Genomic DNA, 24446 nt, shown 5'->3' with positions numbered 1-24446 from the left:
GTGCATGAATGTGGGTGAACACGAGTAGTTGAACTGTATCTCCTGTACCACAGCAGACCGCCTCCAGCCATCTACTCAGTCAGCCGCCCCAGCCATCCCTACACTCTTGATTTCAGCTACGCTGTTCCTCTCTGTTTGCTGTACCTCTGCTGCTGCATCAATCTCTTATGTTTCAAAAGTGAGCTGAGCAAAAACTGCTCGACTGAAACTTCTCCTCAAATGATTTATTGGAGGTCTTTGCATTGCTAACTCAAGATGACCAACCTATACCTGGAAAGGAGCGCACAAAGAGCTAGGTGGATGCACACTATAAAGCGTTTAGTACATATTTCACTGTGCACAATGCTCTTAGCACAAAGTGACTTCCGACATAAAGCTATGCTATTCTTGGCACATAGTATATTCCAGATTCAAGAGCCAACTGCCTGAGGCTGTGGGTGAATTTGGGGTGCCATAACCCACAGTCAGTGGAGCATTCCACATGCAACAGATTCACCACTGAGCTCATCTTGCAGAAACCTCCCCATCTCTGCTATCTCCACTTGCCCATACCATGCCCCTATGTGAATTTGCTGCTCCCAGCAATCTTTTCTTTTCCTAACAGCCAACTGTCTCACCCACAGAAGAGCAAACGAAGGAGCTGTGGTCTCAAACTCTGAATTCAGTGCCAAAAGAGAGGACCAGGATACAAGCAGCCCATTTCCTGACAGTGGCTTCCCTGTGGCCTCCCACAGATCACTAACCTTTTATCTCCCCTTATCCCACAGTCACAAGAAGTTTCTATTTATATTACAGAGTAGCGTTCGTGTGCGATTTAGTGCTTGCAAAGCCTTTGAAGACTGAGAAATTAGGCACTGGATACATTCCATGAAGAAGCCACAATAATAATTAAACCTTCTCAAGTTCACATACCTATTATACCAACACTATTACCTTCAAAATCTCCAATGTGGCAAGCATGATGTTTGTGTTTGATTCCTCTTAAACCATGTCAACTCCAAACAAAACAAGCTTTGACTCAGATGAGCTATTCATCTCCTGACCTAACGCAGAGCCTTCCCTTTGGAGACTGCTACTGCCTTATGGACCACTGCTCCCAGATTTTCTTTGGCCTGACCTAGACCCATGTGCTCAAACTCTGAATTTAAGAGCCCCCCATGGCTGAAAAGGCCAGCTGAAGAGTGCTCACCCTGGCCCGTCTGATCATCTGTGCTCTGCACAGCAGAAACAGAGAGGACTGCAAACCTAAGGAAAGGAAAATGCTCTTTTAACACCAAGTGTGGTGTCATGCACAGGAGTTCAGGGGTGAAGAGGAGTCTGCACCTCAAGGATGATGTATGTGAGGGAGTCCTGTGCCAATACAGTGGCATATCACAAAAGGCTGATGGAGGACTGGAGCTCCAGCATCCCCCACCCACCAAGGCGATGCCTTTTGCCTCTAATCATCAAACCTGAGTGGGCTCAGAAGCATGAGATAGAGGCCCTGGAGGAAGAAAACCACCTGCATGGGGATAAGACTCTGGCTCGGCCCCCAGGAAGGCAAAGGTGGCTGAATCTTATCTGTGGGGAGAGCCAGGGAGTCCCCAAAGGAGTGCTGACAGCAGATGGGGAGCAGGAAAGTGACAGCTGCCTCTGTTCAGCCCTTGTAACTCCATGGTCAGCATGGCAGTGAAAGGGAAGGTAAAGCCTTAGCAGGGTATAGACTGGTATTTTCAAATTATCTTCCCCTCCTGCTTCATTTCATTGATAAATAAACGTATTGCTTTATGGTTTATGATAAGGGGAAAGGGAAGAAAAGAAGGGGGTCATTTGGGGCTATTTAGAAACTATAATCCTTTTCATGCACAGACAGTGAACAGGGGCTCAGGTCCATCACTTGGAGGGAGCTGCAAGGGGAACACAGAGGCTAGGAAAGCCTGCAACCAGCTAGCACTTGGAGGCAAGGAACTACCTAGCTTTTAAGCACTGCATTAATCTGTCTTGTGCTCACTGAAGGGACACCTCAACAACTTCTCTTTTTTATCTGTTACAGACAGAGCAGATGACGTGTGGATTGCACTGAGGAGGAACCTCAAACAAAAGGTCCAGAAAGCAGTGGGAGAGCGAGGACATGGAGATCTTGTGCAATAACCCAGTGGTATCATCACAGGTGGAGAATGCCCACACAGGTTGCCAGTCTATGGCCAAACCCTACACTGAAGGGAGCACTATGGTCTGAATTCAGGTTTTGGCTAGTACCTCCACTTAGCTCAGCAGTACGCTGCATGAACCAAATTGTTCACAGGGACTAAGCTTTGCCCTTTCTCTAGAATGCTGCTTAATCTGTGAAAAATATCTGACAAATAAGGCTTTTGTTCTGGCAGTAAATAAGTAGATCACTTAAAATCAACCCTCCTTCAGGTGCCACTTTTCCACCAAGCACCTTTACCCTGGTATTTTCTCCTAAGCCTAGGTTTAACCTCTTGTTTACAGGACGTGAATTGGTTTGTATGGCTCCTGCAGTGCTCCTTCCTGTTGGTTGCAGAGGATGAAATGGCAAAAGAGAGGATGTCAACTTTCATCATCTCCTTAGCTGGGGCTGAGAGGAGAAATGAAAATCAGTATTGTTATGTACAATCAAATTCTGACTTATGCTTAAGCAGTAACCCTTCCTTTCATCCCTAACAGTGTGCCGAGATCGACTCGTTAATTTGGAAATATATACATTCAGAACTGCGGAGGCCAAGAGAGGATGATGGAGAAGGGTGGCATTTTTCCAATGACAAAAAGGAAAACATTGCTGAGACCTGATGTGGAAGAAGTTATCAGCCTGAGCATCACAGCTGAGTTAAACACCATTCGAAGGGCAAAAAGCTGTGAGATCAGCAGTGCTAAATCACATCCACATCTTCAGATTATCCTAGTTTAAAATAAAACATGTCTACTCATTGTGGTTAACACCTAGAGCAATGCCGCCACCACCAATCACCAGAGTTTGTACAATATTGGGTGGCAAACTTCTCACCAGAAAAGCCGTAACAGACTGGCCATCTTTGGACTTAAAGCAGTTTTCTGTTCTAACCTGAAGACATGCGTGAAGACACAGTTTGGATGACATCCTAAACCACAGTTAATCCCTATATGACCCTCAAGAAACACAGCCCTCCTGCAGCCCTATGCATTTGCCTCAGCATGGGGTGGCTGTCTGAGCTCAGCTATACACCAACACCTTACATTCTTCACCCCAAGGCAGCGAGAAAGGAGTATTTCTTTGTGCCGGGATTGGTGCTAAGCCTCTGCTCTTCCTTGTTAACCACCTACATGCACACACAAGAGAAAGAGGGTCTTCCTCCATCCAGCAAAACATCAGTGACCTCCAGTTATAAGCCTCATCCCTTCTGCATCTGGGCAGTAGCATTTTTAGATGGGTGATGAATAGATTTGTTGGAGTGTTATGCTGTTAAATACAACCTAAATGTTTGTGGATTGCAAACATGCATATAAAGAGGTATCATGGAACCTCTCAAAGGCCAAAGCTCTCCCTAATACTCCTCTCTTTTTCTGTTCAGTCTACTTATTTTTCCTCCTCTGAAGGGGATGAAATAAAAGAGAAGAACTAGAAATCTAGAAAAGTCTCCAAAACCTTCTGAACCCCCCCCCCCCAACAAATCTGTCCCCTTTCTCCTCTAGGTCTGGTCTGGAAAAAACAGAAAATTTAGGAAAAATTGGGGGGGGGCGGGGGGGGAAGTCTCATGAAATATTTTCTTTAAGATTAAACAGTGAAATACTGTCAGGTTTCTGTTTATAATCCTATTATTTTTGCTGTGCTTCAGTTCTTCCCAATGTTCTCTATATAATAAGCATTTCAAATGAAATTATTTTAAAACACACTGTAGTAGGCTATTATAATTCCTGAATACTAAATGCCAATATAACATGGGCCAGATTTATTGTTGTTCTTTAAGTTTGTGCCGTGTTCATTATATTTTAATGAATAAGGTTTCACATTAATTTTTCAAGCCTTTTCTTTGGAATCACGCATTACACTGTAATTGCATTGCAGAATTAGGTCTCTATTTACATTCTCCTCCTAAGTCCTGGAGATGAAACCTTCCTTTGATTTTTTTCCCCTAAGTCAGCAACATCTCCTCTTCCTCCTGTTTTCAGGAGAGCGCCCCAGGGCCAGTAGTGCAGTGATGTTACCTCCCCTCTCCGCCGCCAGGCAAGGCAGGGCCATTCCAGTGACAACCAGTACCCGCTGCCTGCCAAACCTAGGAGATGAAAGCAGAAGCAGGGTTTTTGGGGGACCACAGCAGCATCTCTCAGTCCAGTTGTACCTGCCTGGCTGTGAGGACCCCTCAATGTCATCCTGGGTTGACCTCCTCTTCTGAAGAAGGTGCTGCCCTCCTGCTATGGTTGTATTCAGCACCCCACCTTCCCCCAGTTTTCTCTAACCTCTGCCACCGCTCAGGGAGATGCAGCTCACCTAAATGGTCTTTTCTAATAGGAAGACAGCATACATGAAGAATCAAAGGGAGCTGACAACTGAGGGCCAGCATATGTAGGGCAAGATGAAGGTACCACAACATGCAAGGCTTTTCACCACGTGAATCCATTTTCCACCTGGACCATAGTGCAAAGAAACGTAAGAAGACTAGAGCTGAAACCCAGGTCCTGGGCAGTAAACTGGGCCCATTTGCCAGCTGCTATCTTACAGGGCACAGATTTGATTTCCTGCTCTCAATGCCTCCAGCAAGTCAGCAGCCGGCTATGCCGCTACATGGATGATGCCGGGCAGAACTGAGAGCAGGGGAAGCCTTCTCTCCGCATGCAGGCACTTGTTAATTCTAGCTGTTCCCTGTACTTGCTATGCTTTAATTATTAATGTCGATAAACTACTGCAAATATCATTCAATTAGAATTGCTTTTTTTTGCCCTTTCTTTTTTTTCCTGAGACAAAATTAAATTGCTTTATTGCAAGATCACTCTTTGCCCTTGTTTTCTGTACTCTTTTGAAGAGAACAGAAATGAAGTCCTGGCTCCTGGGATATTGCAACTGGTGGAACATTGCGGACACATACCCAGGAACTGCCTCCTCTGTTGGTCCAGTAGGCCAAGCTTCTGTCCTTGCCACCCAGTCCTGGATGTTATCTCCTCCTCCTCTTCACAAGTGCTATCCTCTTAATTCCCTCCTATCCCCAGAGACTCTCCCTCATCACCTTTATTCATCCCCGCATGAGCAGGGGCTTTTAGATACCTAACCCTTCCCTCATATCCCACATTCTCCACACCAGAGCTTGCCATATCCTTTTTCCTCTCCATAATACCACTTCTAAAGCTCTCCATCCCCCTCACACCACCGGACTAACGATAAATCCTCCTTTGCTTACTTTCTCCCCGCCAACGTGCTCTGATCCCCAGGTGTTCCCTGCTGGCTTTTCCCCACTCCCCAGGGTTTCTGCCCCCATGCTGTGGTTTCCCAGCCTCCCTCTATGGCAGAGGATCTGCTGTAATCTCTGGGTCACAGCCTCTGTTGATGCCAGAGACAGATACACAAGCACTGAGCAAGAGCAAACCCCTTTGTACCTCCCACCCCTCCGTTTTCCTTACATTTCACAACCTTCTCCCCAGATTCATGGGGTTTTGAGCACCGACATGCTGCGCCTCCCTCCACATTTCACAACTCGGCTTTGAACTCTGCACTGCACTGCTCCGCAGCAAAGATTTCTACCCAGCTGAGCATCAAACCTTGTAAGCTTTGCCAATTACCACTCCTCCTACTGCTTCTTCCCTGACATGCGTCTGCTTGCAGCGGCTGGGGAGGCACTCCCGACGGTTGTCCAGAGGGCTTTCTGGAGACCTACCAGCATGCTGGAGGTGCCAACCTCTCTGACAGCTGCAGCTAACTCCCACTGATGTGCTCTTTCCTTCGAGTTGGCCACCCTGAAGAGTGTTTTGCCTGTGTTTGCAGTCAACAGATACACAGAAGGCAAACCCTACTAACCAAGTGTTTGAATATAAGCTAGGACTACTTAGGGATGACAGATTTCTGGGAATCAAATTTAAAAGGGGGAGAGGGAGTAGTAAAGGAGTCTGGTTTCATACAGAGGCTCAAAAAAAATACAGGATGAATTTAGAAAAGTAATCCTGAAATATCCGCAAATTTACTTATTTATTAAAACACAACCATATGTACTTCTAGGAAGAGAGCTGTATTGTGCATAATTTAGTTGGCACACAGACTAGTGTTGTGTGTTTCATGACCGTGAAGTAAATAAGCATAAATTACTTAATTTGAATAACACCAAACACCTGATACCAGAGGCAGCGCAACACTTCACACTAAGGCATGTAAGTGCTCTTGGCTTGTTGATGTTTCATGAAAGCAGAGAAAAAATTAGCAAGCTGAAAACAGAAAATCGTTTTGTGGCTTGCTGACAAACATCCATGATGCATCCACATGGCTCATGAGCAACAAGTAAACTGAGGCCTGACTATGATGGAGCTGCAGAGAAGACTCCCACTGCTACAGAAAGCACCAGGAAAATGAACATGAAATCCCTATGCATGATCTTTATGATGCTTGTAACACAGGATTCAGTACTAAGAACAGCAGTAAGCTGGGTGGCCTGTATCTTCATAGCTCTGACTCCTTACAGTTGCTCCTCAAAATCTCATAACAGATCTCAGGAAAAAAATACTTGACAGTATTCCTGACAGACCTCAGAAAAAACAACACTATTTTTGTCTGAACGTTTCTTTTTTCCCCACATATTGTTTCATATCTCTAACCATACCATAAACATGTGATTGGAAGGCTTTGCTCTTAAGAAGTTTAAAAAAAGGCACTTCTCCACATCATATGAGGATTCACATGGCTTTTGCCTCCTACAATTCCTTTGTGCTCAAACCAAAGCTTTCGGATTTTGACAGATATCACAGATTCTCACATTTCTTAAAAAGTATTTCGATTAATAGCAAATAATTTATCTTCCAAGGGCAAATTCCTTTGGTGCGTGTTTCAGTTGTGGTTCTTTCTTCTGCTGGAACTGAGAAGGAAAGGCAGGGTGAAGGACCCTAACACAGGTGGAACTAACTCCACTTTAAATTTGTGACAGTATTTCCTTTGCTTACTGCAAACTTCAGCTTTTTGCCTGCCCATCTCAAAACAGGCATCCCAGTGAAATGAGATGGGACACCAATATAACAGACATTTGTAAGTCCGGCCAAGCTGTGAGGTGCTCTCAAACACAACAGAAAGAGGATGAAACAAAGCATCTTCCACCTTTAAAAGTGAGAGCAGTGTATGCAAAGAAGTCATAGGCATTGTTATGAGACTGCACAAGACTCCTTTCCTCCTATGGCTTCAGCTTCCAAACTAGCCATGGAACAGAAACATGGCCTCAATGTCTCCTTCAACGTCACATGTGCCCCCTCCTCTCTTCTCCATATAACCTGGCAACGCAGTCGACTTCGCTTTATTTTGAGGAAGGAAACCCAGACATTATCAACAGCCTTGTACTTACTGAGTTCAGCAATGCTCCCCACACGGGTAGCAAGTAAAGACTGCTCGATGGTCCTCAGCTCTGACTGGCTGAACATCTGCACTTCCCCAGGCTTGTTTGACCTTTGCTGGTCTTTGTGAAGGTTCAGGCTGTCTGGCAGGCAGAGAACACCTACAGTGGATAAAAAGAAAGGAGAAATCCATTGTCATTTCAGCCACTATGGGTGACTTGGCTGCCACCACGGGTGACTTGGCTGCCACCACCACATCACTTTAGGGACGTTCCAAGACACAGTGTGTGTGCAGAGCTCAAAGACAGTCAATATCTATAACTCAACATCCTAGATGACTCATGCTCTTGGAAGTAGCCCTCGTTAGCACTTCTGAATACCCTTAAGTCACTTACAATGTCTATTAGGGATAATTCTAAGGAAAAACCTAGAGAATTGCCCAAGGAGGATATCAAGAGGGTTCCAAAGAAGCCTCCTAGAAACTACTCGTAAATACAAATTTATTAGAAAATGGTATCTCAGCAACACAATTCTTAAAGATTGGCTTTAAAATTATAAGACAGATGATACAGGATTCTCCTCTAAGAGAAATTCCGTTATCAATTGCCAAAATAATGGACAGTGTCAAGATGCTCACAGTGTCATTGATGGGCATATTGAATTTCTCCTGTAAATACAACTCCTGACAATTGAGCTGCTTGGGCTTCAAAAGCACATTATGCAGAAGCCTTTACAGCAGTGAATTTTTGTGGGGCAGGGCATAAATAAAGCTACAGACATATAATAATTTGCATACACATTTATTCAGGCACAAAAGTCACTTTCTACCCACAATATCTAAACCCTCAGGCGTAGATAGAGGGCACACATTTACTAATCAAAATCACTGTCATGCTGAATAACAGAACTTATTTACAAGAGCAAACCCTGCATTACCATCCTTGGGTAACAGACACATGGAAGTCCAGCTTGGAGAGTAAGCTCTCCTCCCTTCCTGAGGTTTGTGAACAGCCAGCTATGGCCACGCTCTTCACAGCATTGCCTTCCAATTCCCTCTGGGACACACACAGGTGGAGACCCACTGGAGGCAGTGGAATCGTACTTCTTTATGATGATTACATTTCATCATATCTCTGATTCTATGAAATCTAACAAATACCATTGAAAAGAAGCCATAATAGGAAAAAATTTTTTTCCATTAGCTCTTTCTATTCCCACCTTTTAAGCACAGGGCAGAGGTTCTGCCCTTAGGGGCCAAGCAGACTTTACCAAGTATGTTAAGAAAGAAGTACCTATTTAGTGGGATTTTTTTTCAGAGGGAAGAACTTGCTTAGTTTACCAGGTCATCAAATATATGGCATGTAACTCTACCAATCAAGCATTCTACCAATAGATATAGCATTGAGGTCCAGTGGAGCATAGCTACCTTAAACCATTTACCTCAGTTATGCAACTGCCCCACAAACCTCTCTGCGTTGGAGCACTGCAAGACCAGGCAATGCACCTGAGAGGGGATGCTTCTCAGACACCTTGTTAGCTACACCAAACTGCCTTGGATTCCCTCCTCACATACATCTCCTCCCTGCAGTTTAGCCTAAAAGTTTTCTTGGCAGCACAGACCTAAAAACACCCATCCTGAGAGGAGTGAGGTGATGCAGGTTCAGTGAGCATGTTCAAACCAAAAAGCAGGGGTATACACTGGGAAAAGTCGGACCAAATGTCTTGTCCACCATGGCCATGAGATAGCAACCTAAATCAGAATCATCTTCTGATGAGCCAGCAGTGTATGCGCTCGCAGCCCAGAAAGCCAACCGTATCCTGGGCTGCATCAAAAGGAGCGTGACCAGCAGGTTGAAGGAGGTGATCCTGCCCCTCTACTCTGCTCTCGTGAGACCTCACCTGGAGTATTGTGTGCAGTTCTGGCGTCCTCAACATAAAAAGGACATGGAACTGTTGGAACAAGCCCAGAGAAGGGCCATGAGGATGATCAGGGGACTGGAGCACCTCTCGTATGAAGATAGGCTGAGGAAGTTGGGGCTGTTCAGCCTGAAGAAGAGAAGGGTGCGTGGAGACCTCATAGCAGCCTTCCAGTGTCTGAAGGGGGCCTATAGGGATGCTGGGGAGGGATTCTTCATTAGGGACTGTAGTGACAGGACAAGGGGTAACGTGTTCAAACTTAAACAGGGGAAGTTTAGGTTGGATATAAGGAGGAAGTTTTTTACTGTAAGGGTGGTGAGGCACTGGAATGGGTTGCCCAGGGAAGCTGTGAATGCTCCATCCCTGGCGGGGTTCAAGTCCAGGTTGGACAGAGCCTTGGGTGGCATGGTTTAGTGTGAGGTGTCCCTGCCCATGGCAGGGGGGGTGGAACTGGATGATCTTAAGGTCCTTTCCAACCCTAACTATTCTATGATTCTATGATTCTGTGCACAACAGCAACACCAGAACAAATTCCCTAATAGCCTATTTGAAATGCTAGAGATAGAGGAGCAGAAGCAGCCGCTATCCCAGCCCTGGCTCTGATCCCGGGCTTGTAACAACTACAGAAAAAACATATTAATGTGTGGAAGGTCACGAGAGAGGAACACGACCCATGAGGAAGTAGCCTGGAGAGAAAGAGCAGGACATCTGACACAGCAACAGGGAGGAAAATTAAACACAGAGGTAAGGGATAAAAGGCGACAACAGCTTATCAAACAAGCTCTCCAAATCCTCCTGCCATCGCTCAGTGGCTGACTCGCATAAACACTTGGTGCACTGATCAACATTTATATTCTGGAAAGGTACAGAGCTTGAGGAATACAACACCTGGATTTAAAATGCAGACTTTCTCACATACTGTAATAAGTATTCTCTCTTGGAAATCCTTCTCATTTATTTAGATCGTTCTTTATAATTTTAATGGATAGAAATTAAGACTGAATTGGAAGAGTCTTCCCTGCAGAAAACAGATGTGTAAATGATCTAATATATTTTAAGACATTTCTAAAACCAAGAAATAGAGCACAAACACATTTATGGCATCTTTAAAACACAAATATCCAAGAAAAAAAAATCTTTTTTCAGTGAAAACACACCTTAAGCATGGAAAAAAAACTGTCTTAAGATACCTTTTTAATAGTAAGATTCAAGTGGCTTAAATCATAATATGTACTGCAGAGATTTCTCCAGGAAGTGGCATATAGACATATTTTATTCTCTATCTACGACTCCATTCCCACAGCCAGGCTTTTCCTTACAAACAGCCCTGATGATTAATTACTCTGTTCTTTAGTGAGGGGAAAATATTCTCAGGTTTTTGGATGAAAAGTGAAAATGAAATGTAAAATGTATCACTGTTAGAAAACTTAACAAATTATAGAATGTCACGCCAAAGGATTTTACTTGGGTTGGAGGTTAAAGACATGCAATAGCCAAACATCTGATACTTAATATGCCAGCTTCAGAACTACAACTGACCACAGTAGGTGACCAGTTCTCATGATTTTGCTGGATCAGATCTGCGTTTTGCCAGTACGGTGAAAGGGAATTCTATGGCTTGGGCATGCAACTCTGCCAATTTTCTAGATTCAACTGTTTTCCCCCCAAAATAATAAAAATCAATGAATGAAATGCTTTTTAGAACAAAAAAACCATTCTCTTTTATCAGTGTTTGATGTAAAGCTCAAATTTACCAATGAAAGGCCACGGCAGGGAATTGCTCCTTGGCAAGAAGATAGCATGCCAAATCAAAGTGGAAGGGGAAAAGGTAAGAAGTCTGCAATTATAAATCTCTTTTTTATAAATATAAACATTTAAATAGCCACCACCAGCTTTCACTGGCTTTGCTACAGTTCAACTTCCTTATTTTGATTCTGTGACAATTGGTATTATCCACTTGCTTTTTCAGCAGTGTCTTCAGCCATACTGTGTTGAACTAGACAAACACACGAGGACTTCAAATTTCCAGTGGCCTGAAGAAAAGGATGTTTTCCCCCTTGCTTTCCCATCTGTCACTGCTGATGCTATCTGTCATTTTACACCAAAAATGTCTGTGAAGTATCTTCAGAAATGAAAGGCAGTTATCTGTCTTTTCCCTCAGCTGTTCAATGTCCTTCCTTTCTGCACGGTTACTCAAGCCTGTGCGCTTCTTTGCCCATTATTTTATCCCTCTTCTTCTCTCTTGATTCACTAGAGTGGAAATTAAGCAGTCAGTTACTGCCCAACAAATACAGGGCCAGAGTCACTCAATATGCCCCTGGCTGCTCTGTGCCACCAAGCAATCTACAGCAGCCATACATTGCATCTGTGACTGCTGTGAGTCACTGGAGCAAGGCAAGACAACCAAAGCATTCAAGTGTATTTGGATTTTTGTCACCTCTTTCACTGCTTCCCCATGTCTGCAACCTCCCTGGGGCAGGGATCTGTCTAGGACTTGTCTGCAAGGAGGCATTCAGAATGGGCCATACTCAAAATTGTTTTATTCACTTTGCCCTTGGCCTCAGGATACCCTGCAGTCTATAGGTAAAAGACTGAAGAGAAATGCAGAGAATACATCTGAAAACCAGCAGGATGCCAAGAAAAAATAAAATCACAGTGACAAGCTCGTAATGCTCCCCCTCCCAAATCTCTAGAGACAAACAACATCATAGCAAAAAATCTGATGTGCAATTAATAGACTCCACGTTTTTCCTGCCCCTTGGGCTAAGCTGAAACACAAACCAGAACTCAGTCCCCACGGACTTAAAAAATCCCAAATCAAACAAGTATTGCACAAAATGACAAAGTGAAGACTGAAGATGCCCAAACTCATAAAAGAAGCAGTTATTTTAAACCTTCATGCAAACTCACTCGAAGCTGGGGTACCTGGTACCCCTATTCCAGTTTCCTCATGCACATTTCCACCTCTTGGGCTTGGTTGATGCACCACCCTCCACTACAAGGCAGATTTTGGCACAAATATACATACATTCTTGCATACTCATTTCAGACTTTGCCACGGAGCTGTCCATGCTGTCCTTGCAGCGTGACAGAAGCGTGCATGGATAATGCAAACATCCCAAACTCAGGACCTGGCAGCAGCCCTGGCAGAGCTTGAACGTTCTCCCCAGCAAAACAGCCTGAAGGACCTGATGGACCAGAGCAATTCCAACACCTGATGCAGCAGCGGTTATGTGACCCCTCTGGCTTTCGGGGTAGGAGAAATACAGGGGTTGTAGCCCAAATCTCACCTAAATACAGATGAATCGTTAAAAAAAAGAAATCTAAGCCCTCTCCACTGTTTCTCTACTTAGACAGATATCTGCACTTATTTATATACCAGCTGTTGCAAAATATTTGATTCCTCGAGTGCTGGCACCTACAGTGCCTATTTTCCAGGATCAGCAGTCGGCACTTTCTCTCGGGCATAGAAGGCTGTTGGCTTTCCATGGATCATCTATTGCTCTTGGCACTGCACAGCTATTTTCATTGTGCAAAGGCAGATCAAAGGGCAAAACAGCAAAAAATAAGACAAGCAGTCTTTTATATATCACAATGAATGACTACGCAATGTGGAAAGCAGGAAAACAGCAAGTCTGTTTATTCGGAATGGCCAGTAAAGTCCAGGGCAAGGCTGTGTTGCATCCTCAAACATCTCATAGTTTGGTCCCAAATCAGCTTTGCCACCGAAAGCCTCATTTTTAACTGTGAGTCCATCTCAGGAAAAGGAGAATGAGGGATACAGAACCTAAACCTGCAGTTCCCATTACTGAAGGTCTGAAGTTAATTCCTCCAAACTTCCTCTTCTCACCCATTGTAAACATGAGTCAGTACCATACACCTCCTGTATTTGAAGTTTTCATTTGTACATCAAGGAGTTGAAGACATTTAATCAAACTATTGCTTGAGCATACAGCAAATTCACTGAGACCAAATAATACCTCAAGTATCACTGATTTCAGTTTGTTTTATATATATATATATATGTGTGTGTATACAGAAGTGACAGACCAAGGCAAGCAAGGAAAAGTCTCCACTGCAATACCTAATGCAATCCATGTTTCCAATTCTTTGCCATCTACCTGTCATTAGTATTCAAACCCCATGGTCTAAACCAAAACAAATTTCCAATGACATTAATAAAAATGCCCACTGGACAATATGCTTCAAATGATCCATGCTGAGGCACCTAGCAGAAACTCAGCACAAATGTGTTTGTTTTGATTAAAAATACAAGTGCTGGAAAGACTATAAAATATGTTTTGCACATTTTGACATTTGTTCCTTTGGAAAGAGTGCCAAATTTCTTTATGTGTATTAATTTAGAGTCTGGATGGAAGTAAGAATTTTTTTGCTCATCTCTTGCTATTTTCTTTAATTAAGTGCTCTTGCTTTCAAGAGAAAATAATTCAAAGTATCTTTGACCTCCCTCTTTATCTATTACATCTTATGCAAATGTACATATCTGGAAAACAGCTTATACTCCCACTGCAAGGAACAGCTGGATCCTACTAAGAGTTTATAGAAATTAAGTGTGCATGACAGATCAGTCAAATTGCTGCATGTAAGGAGCCTGAAAAGGGTAGCTAACCATGAACAGTCCCCAAAATGTGCTGCTGCACGTTACATTGGTCAAGTAAATGCTGACTTTACCTACGCGGGCTATGGTTAGGAGTAGGAAATCCACTCAACTGTAATGGGACTAAAATGTCTTTGAGTCCAGTGTCTTGCTCTCATAAACAATCATGTAAAGTTCAAGAGCTCACAAAACATCCAATAAAAAAAAAAAATCACCTTTCTTCCACATGTACCAAAATATTTCCCACCACCACAGAGTATTCTTGAGATCCACATAGGCCAATGGGGAAGAAATAAAAGGGACAAAGTATTGCAAGCTGCCTTATTATTATTATTGCAAGCTGCAAAGCATTTCACTGGGTGCAAACCCACAGGGTTGGCACTCTGCCATGAAGAAAAACTCTCCTGACCCCACATTTTGCAATTGTGGCAACCATGAATATGTGAGACGATGCACCATCTAGGTACACACCAGATTTTGAAGCACGGTGGGGGAACACCAGCACCATGAGTTCAGCAACCTGACACCAATGCACAGGAACTGGTAAATACAAAGTGACATAAACCACTACATTGAAACTCAGACTTGGAAAGAATCTCTAGGGTCTCTGTTGGTTGAAGCAACTCCCCAGCTCAGCCTGTCAACCTGATCAGCAAGGCAAAATGGAAAACATCTTGATTTCTCCTTACAGAAATGAGACTACAGGGAAAACCTTAAAGCTAATCATATCAGCCAGTGCTTTCAGTTAACGGAAGACCTGGAAAGCATTCAAAGCAAAGAGTGCAAAGTGTCTTCTTTCCACACATTCCAGCCTGATTAAATAACAAGGAGTGCCTTTGCATGGAGAAAATACAAAGCACTTGGGAAAGCTAGGTGGTGATACAAAGTTTCCAGAATTGGAATCTTAAGAGTAGGTAGAGCAGCCCAAATGAGGAAGGGTGGAACAGGCACAGGAATCGGATGCAAGAGAATAAAGGGACACTACTTTGTGTCTTTAACAGCTACTACCTAAAGATGTAAGTAACCATTATCAGCTTTTCTCTTAGCCTCAAGACACTGGCCTTAAGCAGGTAAGGCAATATTCATGTCCAATTTATAGATGAAGTGAAAGTAAAGCATTAGAGAACTTAGTAACCAATTCAAGGTGAAATAAGCAATGCCAGAGAAAACCAGGAAAAAAGCATAAGACCTCTAGTTATGCAGTTTAACCACAAGAGATCACCCTTTCTCTCCTGGAAAAAATTCAGTAGAAGAGCAGATGAATAACGCTTTAAAATGAAAGAACTGAGAGCCTAACAAAATAATCCAACGCAGAGAGTACCTCTCTGAGATATTAGAGCAGATGCTACAGGAAGACAAGAGAATTATATCACAAGTGACTGTGATACCTTTTCTTCTAAGGAGTTCCTTAGCACAACACATTTTACTTAACTGGGACATCCTCCTTATTAAGATCCTTCTAAAGGCAATCACTTTAGCCTAATGATAATGTGTGGCAATCACTGCTGCTTAAAATGGCATAGAACGAACAACATTCAACTAAATTAGAATACATTTGGCTAGCACCAAGCACCAAGCGGTGCACAACCAAGTGGAACACGGGATGGATTTGATTGTTTAGCCTATATATCATAAAACAAGGAAGAATCAGAAGACTAGATCCCCCTAAAAATAGAAACTAGGCTCCCAAATCACCAGCTCCAACTTCACATTTAACTTTATTAGGATACAGAGAAAACAAAATCCTGGTCTTGCCAAAATCAACTGCAAAACTTCAAAATCCTCAAAACCACCACCACCACAAAAAAAAAAAAAAACAAACAAAAAAAACCCAAACAAACAAACAAAAAAAAACCAACAAACACAAACAAAACCAATGAATGTGAAGCAAGCCAGCCCACAAGCAAGAGAAGAAATGCAGATTAATCTCCTCATGCTTATCCCAAGGTCCATCCCTGTTCCATGAAGTGGTCTTTCTGGTACTGCCATTGGGCAAGTAGCAGCAGCTGAAGCTGGTTGCCAGCGTGCATCCATGGACTGGACAGACAACACGTGTGTGACAGCATATTGAGCTGTGACTGATGCAATAGCTGTACCTCCCTTCCTTTCCCTTGTGAGGGGACTGATGTGCACCACACACCATCCCCTACCTGTGATTTTCACCTCCGCTCATCCCCCTGGCCTCAAAGCAGCATTTTCTCGACTTCGCAACAGGAACACTGCACAACAGCACCCTGTGCTCAGCCACGCTATTCCACTGTCACCATGACCATAAAAGTTTCAGTGCGAGTTGTGATTTTTTTGGCAGAGAGATGTTAGAGCTGACACAGTGCATTTATTTCACACTGAGTACTCATCAGCTCGAGATCACCCTGATCTAAGCTATGCTGCCCTGGAACTAGCGATGCAGAGAAGAAAGGTTTTCTATCACACTCCTTGACAGGAGGCATCCAGATACAGAAAATAAAACTTAAAAATGCCAGTTATCATCTTCCTTCTCTGCTACACGCAAATAAATACAACAGATGCAGACCTCAATGTCTCCACAGATGCAAGAAGTTGAGAAGTCGTGGGTAAAACTGATGGACAAAAAGAGCACAATGAATGTATTGGCAGTGCTGGTAAATGAAGGAGCTGAGAGAAATGTGGATTTGATGGTACCCAGTCTAACTGTGAGATGCCTCTTGCAGCTACCGGCAAGTACTCAAGGTGGAAGACATACTCAAGGGGGAAAGGCTGTGCACTGGTATAAACATGGATTCTAGACATGCACAGGAGTTACTAACTCATGCAAAAATGGGTTTGGCTTAAAATAAGCACACTCCCTATTAGACCAAGAGTTCGCAGAAGGTCTAAGCCTCTGAGTCACTGAAAATGATGAAGAACACAGTAATGGGTTTTATTTTATGGAAAAAGGCCGGCCAGCTGATAGGAGCAGAACAAGAGGATTCAGTGATTCATAGCTTAATATGCTTTCCTAGGGCCTCTAATTTCTTTCATTCATTCATTACTGTCAGCCCCACAAAATGCCCAGCCGCAACAGACTTCCCCTTCAGTAACCATAACATGGGCATGGCCTGGAAGCCCAATGGTGCTGATAAGCAATCTCTCTCCTAATCCAGTCCAGTCTCCTCCAGTATTTCCTACACAGAACACCAGCCGATAATTAAGCACTGTTGTATAAAATCATATTTCCAATTAGGTTGGAAAAGACCTTTAAGATCAAGTCCAATCATTACTGCAGCACTGCCAAGTCCACCACTAAACCATGTCACTGGGGGCCTCATCTACACGGTTTTTGAACACTTCCAGGGACACTGATTTCACCACTGCCCTGGGCAGCCTGTTCCAATGCCTGAGCACCCTCTCGGTGAAGAAATTTTTTCCTCATATCCAATTTAAACCTCCTCTGGTGCAGCTTGAGGCTGCTTCCTCTTGTCCTGTCACTTGTTACTTGGGAGTAGAGACCGACCCCACCTCACTATAGCCTCCTTTCAGGCAGTTGTAGAGAGTGATGAGGTCACCCTGAGCCTTCTCTTCTCCAGACTAAACCCAGGTCCCTCAGCCGTTCCCCACACACTTGTGCTCCACATCCTTTGCCAGCTCTGTTGCCCTGCTCTGGCCCTGCTCCAACACCTCAGTGTCTCTCTTGTAGTGAGGAGCCCAGAACTGAACACAAGATTTGAGGTGCAGCCTCACCAGTGCCCAGTACAGGGGGATGATCACTGCCCTGGCCCTGCTGCCACACTATTGCTGACACAGGCCAGGATGATGTTGGCCTTCTTGGGCACAAGCTAGTTCATATTCAGTGGTTGTTAATCAGCACCCCCAGGTCCTTTTCCACTGAGTAGCTTTCCAGCCACTCTTCCCCAAGCCTGGAGTGTTGCATGGGGTTATTGTGGCCCAAATGCAGGACCCAGCTGCTTTGGACTTCTTGAGAAGAAGGACTGAGTATTTCAATTTGAAATGAAAATCCCATGCAAGCACGTAATCCCTCATTTTTGAGAGGCCTACTATCCAAACAGGATTCAGTACCAGGTACTGCAGTTATATAAAGCAGTACAAACTGCTTGATCCAAAAGACTATTTTTTCCTCTGTTTTCTCTGTGCGCAACCATTCCTTTGGCATAGGCATCACGCATTAAATGCCTTCAAGGGTCAGATGCATCATTTCAGAAACACTGAAGCACTTACATTTCTGAGCAGTTGCACTGAATACTACGCAATACACTTGGCAAGAATATCTTGAATACCTTAAAAAACACCTCCATTTGCTTCATTATTTGTGAAGATTAGTATACTTTTTACAGGAGAAGGGGTTGTTTGCCAAAATCCCTCCTTTCGCTTTGAAACATCAGCTTGTGCAAAACTCCATGAATAAGACATAGTGGAGCAGACACGCAGTGCTGAAACTGAGCACAGGACATTCCCACCACAGAATTCCCACCACATGACATTACCAACTGCACGCTTCACATTTCACAGGCGGGCACGGGGGCAGCAGCAGGAAATGGGATTGAAGGGAGCGGGACAAGGCACCTGTGGTCTATGGAGCAATCACCACCTTGCACTTGGAAGCCAGTTCCGTATGCAAAAGCTTATGCAAACTATACATACAGAAAGAAATAAGGATGGTTTGAAATTCAAACTGGTGAAACACCTGACCTAACAAGGGTGAGGTGACCAGCTGATTGAAGAATGACATCCCTTTTGGTAGAGCCGTGTGGTTACTGTTTGCTTTGTAAGTCATCTTCCACCAGTGCCAAAGCCTTGGGCAGCTAAAACCACCACCATCCTTCAACTTCGAACAACTAAACCATCAGCCCCAAAGCTTTCTGGGAAGACACATGGGTATATAATTGAAAGAAATAAGTAAATAATAAATAAAACCAGTAGTCTGCAGTAGGTAGAGCATTAAACCTGCAAACATATGACATGCAGGGGCTGCAATGAAGCCCCTGAACCTATGGACACATGAACACAGCTGCACTGCTGCCGCATGTTACCATGCTTCAGGAGGTAAACAGAAGAGAGCTCTGGCAGAACTCTTGCTGACTTTGTAAGGGTCGGGATTTTACCCCCAAGCAATGTGTTTTGGGTAAACTGGCACGTGTGGAGCCCACAGTAAAGGTTAAGCAATTAGAATTTCCTTTCAACTGCTTGCACAGATAAATATCAGATTAGCCACTCCACCCTCACCATGAAAGCCTGTGCTTAATGAAAATAAAGAATGATAAGATGTTTTAGAAACATGAAATGTTATTTACTGGCTTCAGGGCAGTATCTCATCACCCTGAGCATTTACTGCGCTCCCTCCCACCCCGGTAAGGATGGTACTGAGAAAGGGGATTATCACAGCAGGATAAAAAAAACACCTCCCCTTGAAAGTGTGAGGCACAGGACCCACAGCAACCTCCTGAACTGAGGGCAACCTCAGAGCAGGACCTGTCCTACAGTCTCCTGCATACTTGCCTCAAACAGGTTTGCTGCATCATTTGGGGTATCCCTAGGAAACAAGATGTTCTCACCTGCACACACCTGAGCTCAGGTACCAACAGCAGTGACCTGTGTGGGACCAAGGTACCCAGCTCTGACCCTCAGTAAAGGAGTAACTCTCTGCCTTCAGCATGTGCTGCAATGGGTTTCTGCCATGTATTTAAAGCCGAATACTCACCTAAAAATTTCACTGACTGGAAACCCTGGATGCTGGCCAGATGTCAGTCCTTTCTAAAAGTAACCTTTACGTTCTTCAAACATTCCACTTGGCTTACTAAATAGAAATGGCTTGTTAATAGCGCATATTTCACCATCCAGACCTTTGATAGGGACACCTGAACAATAAATCAGCTCTGACCAGTAAAGGTTAACCTATACACATATCTATATGGTAAAATCATTACAGAGAATGAAAAAAAATCTACAAGAAGAGACGTTAGACCAAGTTGCTAGCATACTTTTATGGCTGCTTGCCCTACAGATTGGCTGGCTGAACCCATTTCAAATTATTCAGGTTTAACAGAGCTGATGGACACCCTCTTCCCACCCAACTGCAATACATACTGTAGTCAGCTGTATGAGCTCATTACAAGGCTACTAGTTAAAGTGAAAAAGACTTTTAAAAACTACTTTAAGTAAGTTTAATGTATTTTGTATCCCTGCAGAGTACCCATTTGTACATTCTGAATTTTATATCAAGATACATGGTTTTATTCCTAAAATAGCTCATTCATTTTTTGAAAATGATGCCCTCTATTACTTTTTCCAGACAGAGATGACTGCACATTTATTCTCACAGTGGTTAAGGGTCAAACCCAGTTTTCATTTGTGCATAATCTTCAGATTTGAACCTATGCATTATTAATCTCCTCCACTGTTTCACCTAGACCTTTACAGACAGATCAACAAACACCAAAACCCCTGTAATAAAGGAGTATGACCACTTTTATGTCAGATCCTTCTGCAGTGCACTGAATAGACAGTACTTAATGAATAAGCAGACGCTCACTATTTTATCTTTATGATCCAGTGAGGTATTTGGCACGACTTTGACATGACTGCATCCTCTGCTTGGAGTAAAGCACAATGCCATTCCCCTCACCTCTTCCCATGGGCGCCCTCCTGGGAACAGAGGCACACCCCCAGCAGTACCTCAGCCGCCCCACGGAGATGCTTCTGCTCCAAGCAAGCACAGCTTCACCAGTCCTTCTGCAATACCAAACCTAGGATGGGAAACAAACTGTGGAGCAGTTTTTCCCCCACAGCCTTGATCTTGGAAATGGCTGAGCCAACTCTGCTGAAATTTAGGAAAAAAAAAAAGTATTTTTGCATCATTTGAGGGGAAGTGACTGTCATAGAAAAACCTAAATGCTGTTGGAACATATCAGAAGCACCTGAAATCAGGGACATATAACGATCATCAGCAGGTAGCCATCACAGTAGGCCATGCTAACTGCCTCGCCAGCTACATCTCATCTGCTGCTTTTATTTAACCTTTTCTCTTTCAAGCAGTCTGAAAGAAACCAAATGCTATTTGGAAACTTCCAGATGTGGCTTCAGTGGGACAGCATTACATAACTGACAAGCTGACAAAGCAGCAATATACACTATGAAAGACAGAGAAATAAAATATAAATCTTGGAAACTGATTCAAGTCAAAAGCCGAGGTAGGAAAGAACCCCCAAATAATAAACCAATACAAGGTAGGCTCTTCATCATACTCCGCTTTCCCAACAGCCAGATAGATAAACTCAATTTCCATCACTCGGGTACAGTCCCCAAACAGCCACCTGTTCATGTTGTGTCTTCCCTCCTCTCATTTGCACACAGATCTTCACTTTTCAATGAAAAGTGCTTGTTTGCCCAGAAAATGTAATCAAGAAAGCAATTATTAACTTGCTGCTAAGAGTTTGAATACACATTGGACTTCACTGTGCAGAGAGGTACCTGGAAAGCCACCTCCACATATACCACTCTTGGTGGATCCAACAGACAACATGCAAAAAAGAAGTTATTATGCCTCTCCTGTATTTATCTATTTATTCGTTTAACCTCAAGAGTTAGCACCCATTTATGTATGAGGGCTAAGCCACAGGACAGTGCTGAGGATGCTGCCATTCAGGCACCTGGCAGCTCCTGAACATGCTGCAAAGCACCAACCATTGGCAAGAAATTGCTGTATAAAAGTAAATTGGTGCAATTTCTCTCATTGCTATCATCTTTTAAACTAAGTTCTAGTGCATTCAGGGACAAAAATATACTGTTTAACTATAGACTATATACATAGGCAGAGCTAAGCTGGTTATTTAAATGGGAAACAATATCATTTTCTCTTGCACCATTATACGTATATGACACAGATGCAACACTTGACAAACACATTGCACATGGATCATATTTTCTGACACAAGGTTTGTTCAATGAAGAAAGTTGTTTTGGTCCAAATTTCTCTCATTAATCACTTCTCTAGGTGACTAACAGTGGATTAGTGGACTCTCAAAAAGGTTTGCTGAATAAGAAAGTTGCTTCTTACTGTAGCAGAGGTAGAACCAATCTCCCTTCTCTCCATCTCTTACAGTGAAAGGGTATGATACGGTAACAGCAATATTCCATAATACACAGGTCACCATGAACATGGTTGCAGTAAGCAAAGCCTTCAGTATGAGAACTGAAAGACCACATTTAATGCTGAGGAATTCTGACAAAAGAGGTGAGCTGATTTTTGCACTGAAACTTTTTCATTTAATACACCTGTAAGTTCCTTCCTCAGACAGCTGCATCTTTGTTCAGCACTCAGGTGCTATTCCTTGTTCACTAAACATAGCTAGGGAATTTGACACATTTTTATTTAGTTTCTGAAATAAACTGTGTGTATACAAGTCACCAGTACTGAATAATCATATGATCACAGGCGTTTTCCCCATCTCTGCTTAAACAGCCACTATTTGTACCTTTGAATTCACAATGAACTTTTGTTGAGTCTCCAACTCAAATGATTTAAAGGGATGAAGATAAGAATCATAGCAAAAACAATGACAGTGTGGCAACCCAAAAGCATTCAAGAGCAGTTCTCAAAGTAACAAACACTGGGAATTCAGCTTTTACCCTACAGTGCCCCAAAACACTAATAATCCTACCAGGTCAAATTTAAGGATCCCCAAGTAACCTTGACTTTGCCCTGATCACAAAGGGGACAACTGGAAATTTTGGGACAAGGTTTTCTTCTTCAGATAGAGCTGGAAAGATGAACTGAAAACTGTCCTTCAGATTTGGTTATGGACTGACCACTGCAAAGCCCATCCACTGGAGATTTTAAGCAAAACAATATTTCAGAAGGAATCTGATTCAGAAAGGACAAGTCCAGCAGCATGGCTTTCCCCAGCACACTCTGAGACAGAGAAACAAGATGCAGACACAGACTGCCCTGAACTGATCTCTCAGGATCCGCAGTGTTGGTCTTCATATGCTTTTGAAATATTCAATCTGAATTGTTCACACAGCAAAAAGTACATTCTGGGGTCTGCAAATCATCGTGGAGGCAAGGAAAAATACGACTGCTAGAGACAATGCTTGCAACTCTAAGGGGAAAACCAGTAAAATACTTTGGGGATGACTTCAGAATCATGGGAAATATGCAGGATGAAGCAATGGCTTTCATGTGCAAGTGGAAGTATGATTCAAATGTCCTTAGGCACATAACTCAAGAGTCAGCACAGACCAATATGATGTAGACAAGAGAGATAAGGAGCTCGTGAACTGTGGTTTATTGACAGGACATAAAAGATTAATGCAAGCAGCTATAGAGAAAGAAAACAAAACCATAAATGATGGAAAATAACGTTCACACTAAGCCACTCTGCATGCTTTTGGGGAATGAACTGGCAGTTGAGTGTGCAATAGCATTCATGTGATATACCATCCTCTTACTTTTTATGATATAATAGTAGCTGACTGGTGTGTATAGCAGCAATATTTGAGAACAAACACCAGCTTGTTGAAGCAAACACCAGTTTGCACTTAATTTTAGATGTACAGCAAACCTTAACTCAGGTGCTTCAAATGCAGACTGACCATGAAATTACTCTGAAGCAAAGCAAAGAGAGACATTCAAAACACGTATGTCTAACAAAGATAAAAGATAAAGTTTATACATCTTGGGGACAGCTAGAACATGCAGATCTTCATCTGAGAATGACAACGTCCTGAACAAAAAACAAGACAATGTCTTGTTTAAAGACAATAAATATATTATTAGAGATGAACTGAGACCAGGTGGAAACAAACACATTTTTGTCAACTCTCAGCTGGACAAGGGCAGTTCATCAACTCATCATGAAGCCTTCAGGTTCAGCAGCAAATCATCTCAGCAATGCAGGCTCCTGCAAGCACCTACACCACCACACTTCCCCCAGAACTAACAGCCCCGTGGTGTCCCATCACCTTGCAGTTGAGGTGCACAGTGTTTGACTGTTATTAACAGCCAATTATTTGGCTAATATCCTGTTTGGATATCAAACCCAGAGGCCCATGGGACACTGCTGGAAAAGCTGACTCTAAGCTGAGTGGTCTCGGGGTGTTTTGGCTGTGAAAGGTGACTCTGTAGGCATGCATGGTGCCTGCTGTGCTGGGGCTCGGCTGGTGGCAAACACCAGTGAGCTGTCCGCCCATGGAAATCCTGTTCCAGCGACAGCTCCCTGCCGGTACATCTGTACATGTGCCAACACACACTCTTTATTCAATTCCCTCTGTTGGTTTATTCTGGCCACCGACCAAATCCCCACGTGCTGTAGCCTCAAGCTGGGAATCTGCAAGAGCAGCAGGGGAACAGCACAGGGGTTGATGGCACAGCCACACCGATGCCAGCCTGAGAGCAGGGAAACCCAGCAATGCTGCCAAGTTGGGTTGGTTCCTCATTGCTTCA

General features: G+C 43.4%; 1 protein-coding gene across 2 annotated transcripts in view; it reads right to left on the bottom strand.

Moving 5' to 3' along the window:
- ABTB3 (ankyrin repeat and BTB domain containing 3) overlaps positions 1–24446 on the bottom strand; it is a 170572-nt gene that overhangs the window by 65707 nt on the left and 80419 nt on the right. For both annotated transcript variants that reach the window (XM_062602739.1, XM_062602740.1), the window contains exon 2: positions 7506–7655. In XM_062602739.1, the coding sequence (XP_062458723.1) occupies positions 7506–7655 (150 nt within the window). The remainder of the gene's footprint in view (positions 1–7505; positions 7656–24446) is intronic.

The sequence above is a fragment of the Pezoporus occidentalis genome, unplaced genomic scaffold, assembly GCF_034315485.1.
Source record: "Pezoporus occidentalis ecotype Australia unplaced genomic scaffold, CSIRO_AGI_Poc_V1 ctg78, whole genome shotgun sequence".
Classification (NCBI taxonomy): domain Eukaryota; kingdom Metazoa; phylum Chordata; class Aves; order Psittaciformes; family Psittacidae; genus Pezoporus; species Pezoporus occidentalis.
Note: the sequence above shows the minus strand (reverse complement) of the source record. Positions and strands in the feature narration are given on the sequence as shown.